This window comes from Salmo salar, chromosome ssa12, assembly GCF_905237065.1.
Source record: "Salmo salar chromosome ssa12, Ssal_v3.1, whole genome shotgun sequence".
Lineage (NCBI taxonomy): Eukaryota > Metazoa > Chordata > Actinopteri > Salmoniformes > Salmonidae > Salmo > Salmo salar.
This window is the reverse complement of record NC_059453.1, coordinates 89,586,628-89,601,454: the sequence shown is the minus strand read 5'-3', so window position 1 is coordinate 89,601,454 and position 14,827 is coordinate 89,586,628. Positions and strand designations below refer to the sequence as shown.

At 46.4% G+C, this 14,827-nt stretch overlaps 1 protein-coding gene across 4 annotated transcripts in view; it reads right to left on the bottom strand.

The window, feature by feature from the left end:
• Positions 1-6,948: 6,948 nt before the first annotated feature.
• The window catches only part of LOC106566080 (SRSF protein kinase 1), a 72,864-nt gene continuing 64,985 nt past the window's right edge, over positions 6,949-14,827 (bottom strand). For all 4 annotated transcript variants that reach the window (XM_014133906.2, XM_014133905.2, XM_014133907.2 and 1 more), the window contains 5 exons: positions 14,200-14,300; positions 13,624-13,731; positions 12,617-12,686; positions 12,130-12,222; positions 6,949-9,776 (listed from right to left, as the gene is read on the bottom strand). In XM_014133906.2, coding sequence (XP_013989381.1) covers positions 9,592-9,776; positions 12,130-12,222; positions 12,617-12,686; positions 13,624-13,731; positions 14,200-14,300 — 557 coding nt within the window. In that variant the 3' untranslated portion in view covers positions 6,949-9,591. The remainder of the gene's footprint in view (positions 9,777-12,129; positions 12,223-12,616; positions 12,687-13,623; positions 13,732-14,199; positions 14,301-14,827) is intronic.

Genomic DNA, 14,827 nt, shown 5'->3' with positions numbered 1-14,827 from the left:
GTTTCCAGTGCCAGGGTAGAGTGAGTGTGTGTTTCCAGTGAGAGGGGAGAGGGAGAGTGTGTTTCCAGTGCCAGGGTAGAGGGAGAGTGTGTTTCCAGTGCCAGGGTAGAGGGAGAGTGTGTTTCCAGTGCCAGGGTAGAGGGAGAGTGTGTTTCCAGTGAGAGGGGAGAGGGAGAGTGTGTTTCCAGTGAGAGGGGAGAGGGAGAGTGTGTTTCCAGTGCCAGTGCCAGGGGAGAGGGAGAGTGTGTTTCCAGTGCCAGGGTAGAGGGAGAGTGTGTTTCCAGTGCCGGGGGAGAGGGAGAGTGTGTTTCCAGTGCCAGGGTAGAGGGAGAGTGTGTTTCCAGTGCCAGGGGAGAGGGAGAGTGTGTTTCCAGTGAAAGGGGAGATGGAGAGTGTGTTTCCAGTGCCAGGGTAGAGGGAGAGTGTGTTTCCAGTGCCAGGGTAGAGAGAGAGTGTGTTTCCAGTGCGAGGGTAGAGAGAGTGTGTTTCCAGTGAGAGGGGAGAGGGAGAGTGTGTTTCCAGTGTGAGGGGAGAGAGAGTGTGTTTCCAGTGAGAGGGGAGAGGGAGAGTGTGTTTCCAGTGCGAGGGGAGAGGGAGGGTGTGTTTCCAGTTCCAGGGTAGAACATTAGTGTGTGTTCCAGGTTTGAAAGAGAGTGGCCTTGGGCCCTGTGTCATGTTAGAAAGTGAGAGTGTATGTAATGTTTCAAGGTGTAATCTAATCCTATCACACATGGCAGCACGTGTTAAGGGCTGGTGAGATGGCTGAGGGCTGGTGAGATGGCTGAGGGCTGGTGAGAAAGGCTGTCTGGTGAGATGGCTGAGGGCTGGTGAGATGGCTAAGGCCTGGTGAGATGGCTGAGGTCTGGTGAGATGGCTGAGGGCTGGAGAGATGGCTGAGGGCTGGGGAGATGGCTGAGGGCTGGGGAGATGGCTGAGGGCTGGGGAGATGGCTGAGGGCTGGGGAGATGGCTGAGGGCTGGGGAGATGGCTGAGGGCTGGGGAGATGGCTGAGGGCTGGAGAGATGGCTGAGGGCTGGAGAGATGGCTGAGGGCTGGGGAGATGGCTGAGGGCTGGGGAGATGGCTGAGGGCTGGGGAGATGGCTGGGGAGATGGCTGAGGGCTTGGGAGATTGCTGTGGGCTGGGGAGATGGCTGGGGAGATGGCTGAGGGCTGGGGAGATGGCTGAGCTCAGGGGTGAATAGTGGATTAAGTTTATTTTTCTCATCAGACTCAAGTTGTCAAGCAACCACTCACTTCTGTGTGTGGGTGTCTGTCGGTCTTGTTCAACTGTCTGTTTGTCCCTCCCCGTCCTCCGCCACCTGCAAGGTGATAAGTTGTATAACATGTCAATCTCTCTGCCCTGCCCCCTCACCAGCTACCTGCATGGTGATTGGCTCTGATCTACCCAGGTGGCTGGGACAGCGAGGAGGTGAAGAGGATGTGTGGACAGAGAACAGATAAGTACACCCTGGGTAACTGCACGGTGTGCTGGGCCTACATCCTGGCTATCATCAGCATCATGGACTCTCTCATCCTCTCCTTCCTAGCGTTCTCCCTGGGGAACAAACAGGACCAAATACTGCCTGACAACTTTCAGGTGGAGGGGAAAGAAAAATACAAAAGGTATGGAGAGATGAGGAGGAAATGTATGGAGGGAAGAGATTGTCCTGTCTCCCAAAGAGAAGGCATGGCCAACTACTGCCTGAAACTTTTTAGGTTGGAAGGGAAATAAACAGGTATGGAAGAACTGGGAAGGTGTGAGAGAGGGTGAGATGGAGACACGTGGAAAAGTTGAATTATAAAAGGGTACCTCAACCCTCTTCGATCTTCAGACTTTAAAAAAAACTGGAAAGCAGAACAGTGGCGGAGAGAGAGAGAATAGAGAGAGAGTGAGAGAGAATAGAGAGAAGAGCGAGAGAGAGAGAATAGAGAGAGAGAATAGAGAGAGAAGAGAGAGAGAGAGAATAGAGAGAGAGAGAGAGAATAGAGAGAGAGAGAATAGAGAGAGAGAGAGAGAGAGAGTGTAAAGATGAAGTCTATTATATCCTCATTTCCAGAAGTGATGTTGATGGTGTGTGAGCAGAATGTTCCTCAAAAACAAGGCGTTCTACATTAGTCTCTAGCTGTTGTCTACATCATTAGTACTGGAATCAGATCACTAGAGGGTCTATCACTGAGTGCCTAATGAGAAACTGGGACCACTTCAAACACGCCATTAAAAATACATTTAGGCAAAGCAACTTTCCAAAACACCATGAGTTGTTGAGAGGCACAGTGCCTTCAGAAAGTATTCATACCCCTTGAATTATTGCACATTGTGTTACAGCCCGACTTTTTTTAGTGCTTGTCTAGCGAGGACTGGACACAACTGTGATTTTGATGGCATTCCAGGTTGTCTTTTTGCAGTCGAACTACAAATATCAGAAGATTGTTATAATAAGATAAGTGAGACAGGGTAGTTTTACCCAACTGATGATGTAGGGCTTCCTTCTTTTCACTGTCATTTAGGTTAGTATTGTGGAGTAACACACAATAGTATTGTGGAGTAACACACAATACCCCATAACGACAAAGTGAAAACATGTTTTTAGACATTTTAGCAAATTGATTAAAAAATAATAATAATTGAATTTCCATAAGTATTCACACCCCTGAGTCAATACATGTTAAAATCACCTTTGGCAGCGATTACAGCTGTGAGTCTTTCTGGGTAAGTCTAAGAGCTTTGCACACCTGGATTGTACAATATTTACACAATCTTTTTTAAATTCTTCAACTTCTGTCAAGTTGGTTGCTGATCATTGCAAGACAGCCATTTAAGTGTTGCCATAGATTTAAGCCGATTTAAGTCAAAACTGTAACTAGGCCACTCAGAAACATTCAATGTCGTCTTGGTAAGCAACTCCAGTGTATATTTGGCATTGTGTTCAAATCAAATCACATTTTGTCACATGCGCCGAATACAACAGGTGTAGACCTTACAGTGAAATGCTGAATACAAGCCCTGAACCAACAATGCAGTTTTAATTAAAGAAAATATTTAAAAAATCATAATTAAGGAGCAACAATAAAATAACAGTAGCGAGGCTATAAACAGGGTGTTACGGTACAGAGTCAATGTGGAGGCTATATACAGGGTGTTACGGTACAGAGTCAATGTGGAGGCTATATACAGGGTGTTACGGTACAGAGTCAATGTGGAGGCTATATACAGGGGGTACCGGTACAGAGTCAATGTGGAGGCTATATACAGGGTGTTACGGTACAGAGTCAATGTGGAGGCTATATACAGGGTGTTACGGTACAGAGTCAATGTGGAGGCTATATACAGGGGGTACCGGTACAGAGTCAATGTGGAGGCTATATACAGGGGGTACCGGTACAGAGTCAATGTGGAGGCTATATACAGGGTGTTACGGTACAGAGTCAATGTGGAGGCTATATACAGGGTGTTACGGTACAGAGTCAATGTGGAGGCTATAAACAGGGTGTTACGGTACAGAGTCAATGTGGAGGCTATAAACAGGGTGTTACGGTACAGAGTCAATGTGGAGGCGATAAACAGGGTGTTACGGTACAGAGTCAATGTGGAGGCTATAAACAGGGTGTTACGGTACAGAGTCAATGTGGAGGCTATAAACAGGGTGTTACGGTACAGAGTCAATGTGGAGGCTATAAACAGAGTGTTACGGTACAGAGTCAATGTGGAGGCTATAAACAGAGTGTTACGGTACAGAGTCAATGTGGAGGCTATATACAGGGTGTTACGGTACAGAGTCAATGTGGAGGCTATAAACAGGGTGTTACGGTACAGAGTCAATCTGGAGGCTATAAACAGGGTGTTACGGTCAGAGTCAATGTGGAGGCTATAAACAGGGGGTACCAGTACAGAGTCAATGTGGAGGCTATATACAGGGTGTTACGGTACAGAGTCAATGTGGAGGCTATATACAGGTGGTACCAGTACAGAGTCAATGTGGAGGCTATATACAGGGTGTTACGGTACCGAGTCAATGTGGGGGCTATAAACAGGGGGTACCATTACAGGGTCAATGTGGAGGCTCTATACAGGGTGTTACGGTACAGAGTCAATGTGGAGGCTATATACAGGGTGTTACGGTACCGAGTCAACGTGGAGGCTATATACAGGGTGTTACGGTACAGAGTCAATATGGAGGCTATAAACAGGGGGTACCAGTACCGAGTCAATGTGGAGGCTATAAACAGGGGGTGCCGAGTCAACGTGCAGGGGTAGAGGTTAGTCAAGGTTAGTGTTTTTGGTTATTGTCCTGCTGAAAGGTGAATTCATCTCCCAGTTTGGTGGAAAGCAGGATGCATGTTTTGGAATATTTTTTATTATGTACAGGCTTCCTTCTTTTCACTGTCGTTTAGGTTAGTATTGTGGAGTAACTACAATGTTGTTGATCCATCCTCAGTTTTCTCCTATCACAGCCATTAAACTCTGTAACAGTTTTAAAGTCACCATTGGCCTCATGGTGAAATCCCTGAGCCGTTTCCTTCCTCTCCGGCAACTGAGTTAGGAAGGACACCTCTATCTTTGTAGTGACTGGGTGTATTGATACACCATACTCAAAGCAATATTCAATGTCTGACCTCCCTGGTCTTTGTGGTGGAAAAGGTGTTTGAAATGTACTGCTCGACTGAGGGACTCTTACATATTATTGAATGTGTGGGGTACAGAGACAAGGTAGTCATTCAAAAACCAAGTTATTAACCAACCACTTGTGAAGCACATTTTTCCTCCTGAACTTAATTAGACCTGCCATGACAAAGGGGTTGAATACTTATTGACAATTCAGCTTTTCATTTTTAATTAATTTGTTAAACATAGTAAAAATATAATTCCACTTTGCCATTATGGGGTATTGTTTGTAGGCCGATGACACAAAATCTCCATCAATTTTACATTCAGGCTGTAACAACAAAATGTGGAAAAAGTCAAGGGGTGTGAATACTTTCTGAAGGCTCTGTATTAATTGGGAGAATATAACATAGTATAGGCCTTATAGAAATGTGACAACATATTAGGAACAGCTTCCTAAAACTGAGTTGCACCCCCTTTGCCCTCAGAACAGCCTCAGTTTGTCAGGGCACTGACTTTACAAGGTGTTGAAAGCATTTCACAGGGATGCTGGCTCATGTTGACTCCTATGCTTCCCACAGTTGTCAAGTTGGCTGGATGTCCTTTGGGTAGTAGGTCATTCTTGATACACACCGGAAACTGTTGAGTGTGAAAAACCAGCAGCAGTGTTGCAGTTCTTGACACAAACCGGTGCGCCTGGCACCTACTACCATACCCTGTTCAAAGGCACTTCAATCTTTTATCTTGTCCATATTCCCCCTCTGAATGACACACATACACAATCCATGTCTCAATTGTCTCAAGGCTTAAAAATCATTCTTTAACCAGTCTCCTCCCCTTTATTTACACCAGTTATGGGCAACTGATGGTGGGGGCCACAAAATACATCATGAGGGGCCGCAGTGGCTCCTGGGTCTGTGTACCCACATCCATTACCCCCTACACATTTTGTCCTAGGGTTTAGATTTTTTTTTTAAAGTTTGCTGCAATTTTACACAATGGGCCACATCCTGGTCGGTAAATGGACCATGCTTTACTACAGGTTATGATAGCTGGCTGCTAGACTAACTTACCAATCTAAAACATGTTAGCTGACATGGGCTAATTGAGTGACTGTGCACAACTAACATTTCTAATTTGTGAAATATTCTATTATTCTAACTCAACAGTAAGTTCCCAAAAAATACAACCGTTTACTTTTTTGTTATATTTTTACCTTTTTCTCCCCAATTTCTTGATATCCAATTACGATCTTGTCTCATCGCTGCAACTCCCCAACGGGCTCTGGAGAGGAGAAGGTCGAGTCATGCGTCCTCCGAAACATGACCCGCCAAGCCGCGCTTCTTAACACCTGCCTGCTTAACCTGGAAGCCAGCCGCACCAATGGAGGAAAGAACGTCCAACTGACGACCCGCCACAAGGAGCCGCTAGAGCGCTGTGTGCCATGTCCCCCCCCCCCCTGGCAAAACCCTCCCCTAACCAGGACGACACAAGGAGTCGCTAGAGCGCGGTATGCCAAGTAATGTCCCCCCCCCCCTGGCAAAACCCTCCCTGTGAATACCACTAACTAGTGTGTAATAACCACAAATACCACTCCAATAGTATTGTCTTGCATCAGATCGCATGACAACTCAGCCTGCCCTCACTGTTGGTTGAGGAACGAGTGAGGCCACCTCCCTCACGACGCCAGGACAGCGGAGTCAATCACCACCTTCCGGAGACACCTGAAACCCCACCTCTTTAAGGAATACCTGGGATAGGATAAAGTAATCCTTCTAACCCCCCCCCCCCCAAAAAAAAGATATAGATGTACTATTGTAAAGTGGTTGTTCCACTGGATATCAGAAGGTGAATGCACCAATTTGTAAGTCGCTCTGGATAAGAGCGTCTGCTAAATGACGTAAATGTCTGGACGAGAATGCTCCCATTGTGTAACAGTTCTCTCTTCCTCTCTGTTTCAGAGGCAGCCTGAGGTGGACCTACTACATACAACATTAACATGACTGAAGGCTCAGAAGTGGTGTTGATGGAGTAAAGCCCAGGTAGTTGATAGCCAATATAAACTCCAATAAAAGGACCACTTTACAATAATTCATGTAGAACGGTGATAAGTCAAAATAAAAATGTTTCCATATTAATATTTGTCGATCTTGTGTAATCATGTTTCTTCAGTCCTTTCCCCAGCCTGGGCTCGAACCATGGACCCTCTGAACATAGACAACTTTCACCCACCAAGCATCGTTACCTTGCATCCCTAAATGGAAGCATTTGTCACATCAGCAACACTTGTTTTACTGGAATATAGAAAATACTATATAGCATCCTAACAATTACAAGTCAGCCATTTTCAAAATGTTCATTTTTATTAAGTACAGAAAAGAGGCTCAATTTAGCAGTAAACAATCAAAGGCAGAGGAGGAAGAGGCAAGGAGCGGTCAGGGAAAGAGAAGATCGAGAAGGGAGAGAGGCTTGTAGAAAAAGAGCGAAGGGGGGGCCGGGCCTTCAAAGCCTTATTCCAGCCTCATTAGTATTACAATCCACGATTTGGTTTCTCTTTGATGCAGTTAAAACAGCAGACCACTACAAGCGGGGCAACATCAGTATGAAAATATGCTTTAAAATGCAGCAAAAAACTAGCAAATGTGTCTCAAGGCATCAGTTGACACCTTAAACGAGTCAAACATTTTCAACACTGCAGACATGTTCCGTCCCAAGTGGCACCCTATTCCCTATATAGTGCACTACTTTTGAACTGGTCCCTTAAGAATCTGGTCAAAAGTAGTGCACTATGTAGGGAATAGGGTGCCATTTGGGACGTAGACAACCTCCTCTCCTTTATAAAGGTACACCGGCTAAACAGCAGCTGTTCTGTAGAGGGAAAGCAGAGAGCCAAAGTCAACGTTTTTAGTACAGATATGTACAACACAGGTGGTCCAGATATGGTATGCGTTCAAAATGCCACCCTCTTCCTAACTTCATAGGGAACAGGGTGGCCATTTTCACAAGGCAACCACGACCTTCTGAATAGAACATAAAAATCAGATGTTCTGGAATCAGATACAGTAGTACTCCCATTCTGATCATTTTGTGAGAGTGGAAAATTCTCATGATATTGTATCACACCATCTAGCTAAAACCCAAATAATATTTTGAGGCAAACCTTGTGTGGAACGTTAAACACCACAGGATTGAACATATGAAACCTGGTTATTCAGTAGCATTAGTCATGGTCTGTAGACCCATGCAGGTAACAGAAAGTAGTCAATTAAATTTAGTTCATGGTACTGTCCCCACATTGTGCGAAGTGCTATTACAAAGCTGCTACCTGGAGCGAGACAGCGAAGGACAGGGATGATGTCACAGAACCACTTACAGAACCAGACGGTTCCATTCCGTTCAGTAAGTTTCAGTTCATTCACAGCGGTTCCCAGTTCAGGAAGATTTCATGGAGAATCCTTAGAATCTATGACAGTCCAAACCTTCTTTATCGTATTCTAGGCAGCTACTCTTCCACACAAACACACAATAAATACGTTTTGTTATTGAAGGAAAGTCAATACTGTACATAAAACAAAACAACTCTGATGTGCTAGTCTAGTGGTAGAGACAGTTGGTGTTCTGGAGATACGATCCATTGGAGGTGTGTAAGGTTTGATCTAAACTCTGACAGGTGTGCATATTCAATCAAACAAGACACAAACTAAAAGACAGGATACTCTCAGAACGTGTTACTAGGTGTCATCGTTGGTACAGAGAGAAAAGAGAGGGAGAAGAGAGAGAAAAGACATTGATACTCAAGTGATATCCAGTCAGTAGAAACAAGGAATCGAATAAGAGAAACTCAAGAGTTCTACTGGATTATACCTAGGACACGATCTACTGGATTATACCTAGGACACGATCTACTGGATTATACCTAGGACACGAGGGTGTTGAGCAGCCAGTCTCTAGTGGGTGTTGAGCAGCCAGTCTCTAGTGGGTGTTGAGCAGCCAGTCTCCAGTGGGTGTTGAGCAGCCAGTCTCCAGTGGGTGTTGAGCAGCCAGTCTCCAGTGGGTGTTGAGCAGCCAGTCTCTAGTGGGTGTTGAGCAGCCAGTCTCCAGTGGGTGTTGAGCAGCCAGTCTCCAGTGGGTGTTGAGCAGCCAGTCTCCAGTGGGTGTTGAGCAGCCAGTCTCCAGTGGGTGTTGAGCAGCCAGTCTCCAGTGGGTGTTGAGCAGCCAGTCTCCAGTGGGTGTTGAGCAGCCAGTCTCCAGTGGGTGTTGAGCAGCCAGTCTCCAGTGGGTGTTGAGCAGCCAGTCTCCAGTGGGTGTTGAGCAGCCAGTCTCCAGTGGGTGTTGAGCAGCCAGTCTCCAGTGGGTGTTGAGCAGCCAGTCTCCAGTGGGTGTTGAGCAGCCAGTCTCTAGTGGGTGTTGAGCAGCCAGTCTCTAGTGGGTGTTGAGCAGCCAGTCTCTAGTGGGTGTTGAGCAGCCAGTCTCTAGTGGGTGTTGAGCAGCCAGTCTCTAGTGGGTGTTGAAGCAGCCAGTCTCTAGTGGGTGTTGAGCAGCCAGTCTCCAGTGGGTGTTGAGCAGCCAGTCTCCAGTGGGTGTTGAGCAGCCAGTCTCCAGTGGGTGTTGAGCAGCCAGTCTCTAGTGGGTGTTGAGCAGCCAGTCTCCAGTGGGTGTTGAGCAGCCAGTCTCTAGTGGGTGTTGAGCAGCCAGTCTCTAGTGGGTGTTGAGCAGCCAGTCTCCGGTGGGTGTTGAGCAGCCAGTCTCCGGTGGGTGTTGAGCAGCCAGTCTCTAGTGGGTGTTGAGCAGCCAGTCTCCGGTGGGTGTTGAACCACTAGGTGGAGATTCAGTCATAGTGAAAGCTCTGGCTCGCCGTTGAGGTGTGTGTTTACTTATATGTGTGTTGAAGAGTGTATGCGTTTGTGTGTTTATGTACGTGTGTGCATGTCTGTCTGTATGTACTGCATATGTGCTGCTTGTGGCTGTGGTAGCGCCCGGGGATCCTCTAGGGGGCGATCCATGCGTGTCGGAGGCACTCCGCAGCCGTGGCTCTCTTCTCTGGTACCAGGTCTAACATTGGGAGCAGGAAGCTGGAGAAGGTAGCTGCCTCCTCTTTAGACCACTCATACTTCTCTACCAACACCTCCAACAGACCCCAAGGCTTCAGCTTGGTGATGTGGCGGAGGTCCCCTACACAGAGAGAGGGAGTTCACTACACACATACCGCGGAAACAGAAAGACATACACCCTCACACTTAGACAAGGCTCACACTTAGACAAGGCTCACACTTAGACAAGGCTCACACTTAGACAAGGCTCACACTTAGACAAGGCTCACACTTAGACAAGGCTCACACTTAGACAAGGCTCACACTTAGACAAGGCTCACACTTAGACAAGGCTCACACTTAGACAAGGCTCACACTTAGACAAGGCTCACACTTAGACAAGGCTCAACTTTAAATCAAATCAAACTGGATTTGTAACATGCGCCGAATACAACGCAGTTAAGAAAATATATAATAAAGTAAAGAATTTAGAAAATTGAAAACTAACAAATACTTTAAAGCGCAACATTGTGGAGGCTATAATGTGGAGGCTATATACAGGGGGTACCGGTATAGAGTCAATGTGGAGGCTATATACAGGGGGGTACCGGTACAGAGTCAATGTGGAGGCTATATACAGAGGGGTACAGGTACAGAGTCAATGTGGAGGCTATATACAGGGGGGTACAGGTACAGAGTCAATGTGGAGGCTATATACAGGGGGTACCGGTACAGAGTCAATGTGGAGGCTATATACAGGGGGGTACAGGTACAGAGTCAATGTGGAGGCTATATACAGGGTGTTACGGTACAGAGTCAATGTGGAGGCTATATACAGGGGGGTACCGGTACAGAGTCAATGTGGAGGCTATATACAGGGGGGTACAGGTACAGAGTCAATGTGGAGGCTATATACAGGGGGGTACAGGTACAGAGTCAATGTGGAGGCTATATACAGGGGGTACCGGTACAGGGTCAATGTGGAGGCTATATACAGGGGGTACCGGTACAGAGTCAATGTGGAGGCTATATACAGGGGGTACCGGTACAGAGTCAATGTGGAGGCTATATACAGAGGGGTACCGTTACAGAGTCAATGTGGAGGCTATATACAGGGTGTTACGGTACAGAGTCAATGTGGAGACTATATACAGGGGGTACCGGTACAGAGTCAATGTGGAGGCTATATACAGAGGGGTACCGGTACAGAGTCAATGTGGAGGCTATATACAGGGGGTACCGGTACAGAGTCAATGTGGAGGCTATATACAGGGGGTACCGGTACAGAGTCAATGTGGAGGCTATATACAGGGGGGTACAGGTACAGAGTCAATGTGGAGGCTATATACAGGGGGTACCGGTACAGAGTCAATGTGGAGGCTATATACAGGGGGGTACTGGTACAGAGTCAATGTGGAGGCTATATACAGGGTGTTACGGTACAGAGTCAATGTAGAGGCTATATACAGGGGGGTACATGTACAGAGTCAATGTGGAGGCTATATACAGGTGGTACCAGTACAGAGTCAATGTGCGGGGGCACCGGTTAGTTGAGGTAATATGTACAGGTTGGTAGAGTTATTAAAGTGACTATGCATAGATAATAAGCAGAGTAGCAGCAGCGTAAAAATGGGAGAGGGGGGGATTAGCTGTTCGGCAGTCTTATGGCTTGGGGGTAGAAGTTGTTAAAAAGCCTTTTGGACCTAGAGTTGGCGCTCCAGTACCGCTCGCCGTGTGGTAGCAGAGAGAACAGTCTATGACTGGGTGGCTGGAGTCTTTGACAATTTGCAGGGCCTTCCTCTGACACCGCCTGGTGTAGAGGTCCTGGATGGCAGGCAGCTTAGCCCCAGTGATGTACTGGGCCATACGCACTACCCTCTGTAGCACCTTGCTGTCGGAGGCCAAGCAGTTGCCATACCAGGCAGTGATGCAACATGTCAGGATGCTCTCGATGGTGCAGTTGTAGAACTTTTAGAGGATCTGAGGACCCGTGTCAAATCTTTTTAGTTTCCTGAGGGGTAATAGGTTTTGTCATGCCCTCTTCACGACTGTCTTGGTATATTTGGACCATTCTAATTTGTTGTTGATGTGGACACCAAGGAACTTGAAGCTCTCAACCTGTTCCACTACAGCCCCGTCAATGAGAATGGGGACGTGTTCGGTCCTCCTTTTCCTGTAGTCCACAATCATCTCCTTAGTCTTGGTTACGTTGAGGGAGAGGTTGTTGTCCTGGCACCAAACGGCCAGGTCTCTGACCTCCTCCCTTTAGGCTGTCTCATCGTTGTCGGTGATCAGGCCCACCTAACACTGCTGTGTCGTCGGCAAATTTAACGGTGTTGGAGTCGTGCCTGGGCGTGCAGTCATGTGTGAACAGGGAGTAAAATATGGGACTGAGCGAGAAAGTTACCTATGCAAAGACCTGGTATAGGAAAGAGCAAAACGACAGAAAAACATCACACACACAAACACAGTAAGAAACAGCAAAGTTTGTTTACCTTTCTTGGTGAAAAATTCCTTGGAGTATTTTCCTGCTAGGATCAGCTTCCTAGGAACTTTACCCAGCAGCTCAATGATCAGCGCTATGTGGTCTACACACAGGATGAAGAACGGAAGAGGAGACGTGAATAAGACAATACAGACGTCTAGAATCCTCCTCAGGGAGACAGCAGCAGGATGACATGGGATGCCAGTGTCTAAAGTAGGGCCCTGTGCTTGGATTTTAACTTTTATTTAAACATAAACATTTATCAAACTGACCCCTTTCTTTTTATGTCAGACTGTCCTGCACCACCCTCAGACAATTGCTTTTCATTTTGGGGTAATTTTCGCTTCTTGGTTAAGCTTAAAATACAGGATAAAATATTGCTATGTCACATTATCGCTCAAAACACAGGTCCTTAACTTTGAGGTACAAAATATGACAGACTTTTAAAAGGCACAATCTGTAAGATTTAAATAAGAGGGTGGAGGGGTGGAACATGCCTTCGTCTCTGGTGTAGTCCTGTCCAGAGTGAGGCTCAAACAGGTAGTCTCCCGTAGCCAGCTCAAAGGCCTGGTTAAAACACAGTCACAACAGTTAATATAAAACACACTACCACAAACCACTGTATAAACACAGTAAAATAACATGGCCTTGTACCATTACTGTCTTGTGCTCTGTGTTTTCCCTCCATAACATCTCTCACATTCCTTTGTGGTTTAACTGCCTTCTGAATGTCAGCACACTGCTCCTGCCCTTCAAGGAAGGCTGATCTCCTGTGTGTATCCTTCAGGGACTAATGAATAGACCATAGCCAGCCCTTATCGTTGTTTTGAAACGCTCAGTCAAACCAGACAGGGTAGACTGATGACTAGCCAGCCAGGCAGCTCAATACAGTCTGCTAGGCTAGTTAGACTTACTGAGGCGTTTCACGTTCCTGGGGGACCTCCTTAGGAAACTAAACCATTTATTAAACATGCTTGTATTTGTAAGTTGTAACACGCATTCATGTTTGTGGTGCAGTGAAATGACTTAGTCAACATCATACAGCCCACCTGACCTGCGGTATTTCTAACAGATGAAAAACACAGAAACATTCCACGTTCATTTCAACTGACAGGAACACAGAAACATTCCACGTTCATTTCAACTGACAGGAACACAGAAACATTCCACGTTCATTTTAACTGACAGGAACACAGAAACATTCCACGTTCATTTCAACTGACAGGAACACAGAAACATTCCACGTTCATTTCAACTGACAGGAACACAGAAACATTCCACATTCATTTTAACTGACAGGAACACAGAAACATTCCACGTTCATTTCAACTGACAGGAACACAGAAACATTCCACGTTCATTTTAACTGACAGGAACACAGAAACATTCCACGTTCATTTTAACTGACAGGAACACAGACCGGCAGACAGGCAGGTTTTGGGTTGATATTACATGCAGGAGAGAGAGAGTGTGTGTGTGTGTGTGTGTGGGTGTGTCCACCCACCATTGCGGCAGTGCTCCAGATATCAGCAGGCGTCCCGTAGCCCGCTCCCATCAACACCTCCAGAGAACGGTACTGACGAGTTTGTATGTCATCTGTAAAGTGTTTGTGCTGTGGGAGAGAGAGAGAGAGAGAGAGAGAGAGAGAGAGATAAAGAAGGGTTCACTAATCTGAAATGACTGGTATTAGTAAAACTGTTGCTAATTCAGTCATTAGTTTCATCATCTGATCGTCTGGAGTCGATGAGAAGTGGAACTTCCTGATGAATAATTAACCTCTTAAGGATCAAACTCTTTTTTTTTCTTTTCAATTTTGGCCTAAAAACAACATACCCAAATGTAGGTGCCTGTAGCTCAGGACCTGAAGCAAGGATATGCTGATTCATGATACCACTTGAAAGGAAACACTTTGAAGTTTGTGGAAATGTGAAACTAATGTAGGTAGGAAGTATAGAAGGATGCATTTAAACGTTTCTAAACAGTCTGGTCTAGGAGAGAGAACATGCACCACTGCAGAATGGGTGCCAAGGAGACCCACTACTATTTCAACACCATCTTTCAGAATGTCTGATGTACTCACCACCCAGCAGGCGTTCCCCAGGTCAGCGATTTTGATCTGGATTTTGTCTGCATTGAGAGGTTCCAGAGGGTTGACCAACAGACTACCTGCTGCTACTTTATCTAGAGACGAGAGAGAGAGAGAACGAGAGATGGACAAGGAGAGAGGAACACAATGCATTAGCCAAGTGAACATACCTACATGACCAAAAGTATGTGGACACCTGCTCGTCGAACATCTCATTCCAAAATCATTGGCATTAATATGGAGCTGTTCCCCCCCTTTGCTGCTATAACAGCCTCTACTATTCTGGAAAGGCTTTCCACTAGATGTTGGAACATTGCTGAGGGGACTTGCTTCCATTCAGCCACAAGAGCATTAGAGGTCGAGCACTGATGTTGGCCGATTAGGCCTGGCTCGCAGTCGGCGATCCAATTCCTCACAAAGCTGTTCGATGGGGTTGAGGTCAGGGCTCTGTGCAGGCCAGTCAAGTTCTTCCACACCAATCTTGACAAAACATTTCTCTACGGACCTCGCTTTGTGCATGGGGCAGCAGGTAGCCTAGTGGTTAGAGCGTTGGACAAGTAACCGAAAGGTTGCAAGATCGAACCCCCGAGCTGACAAAGTAAAAATCTGTCGTTCTGCCACT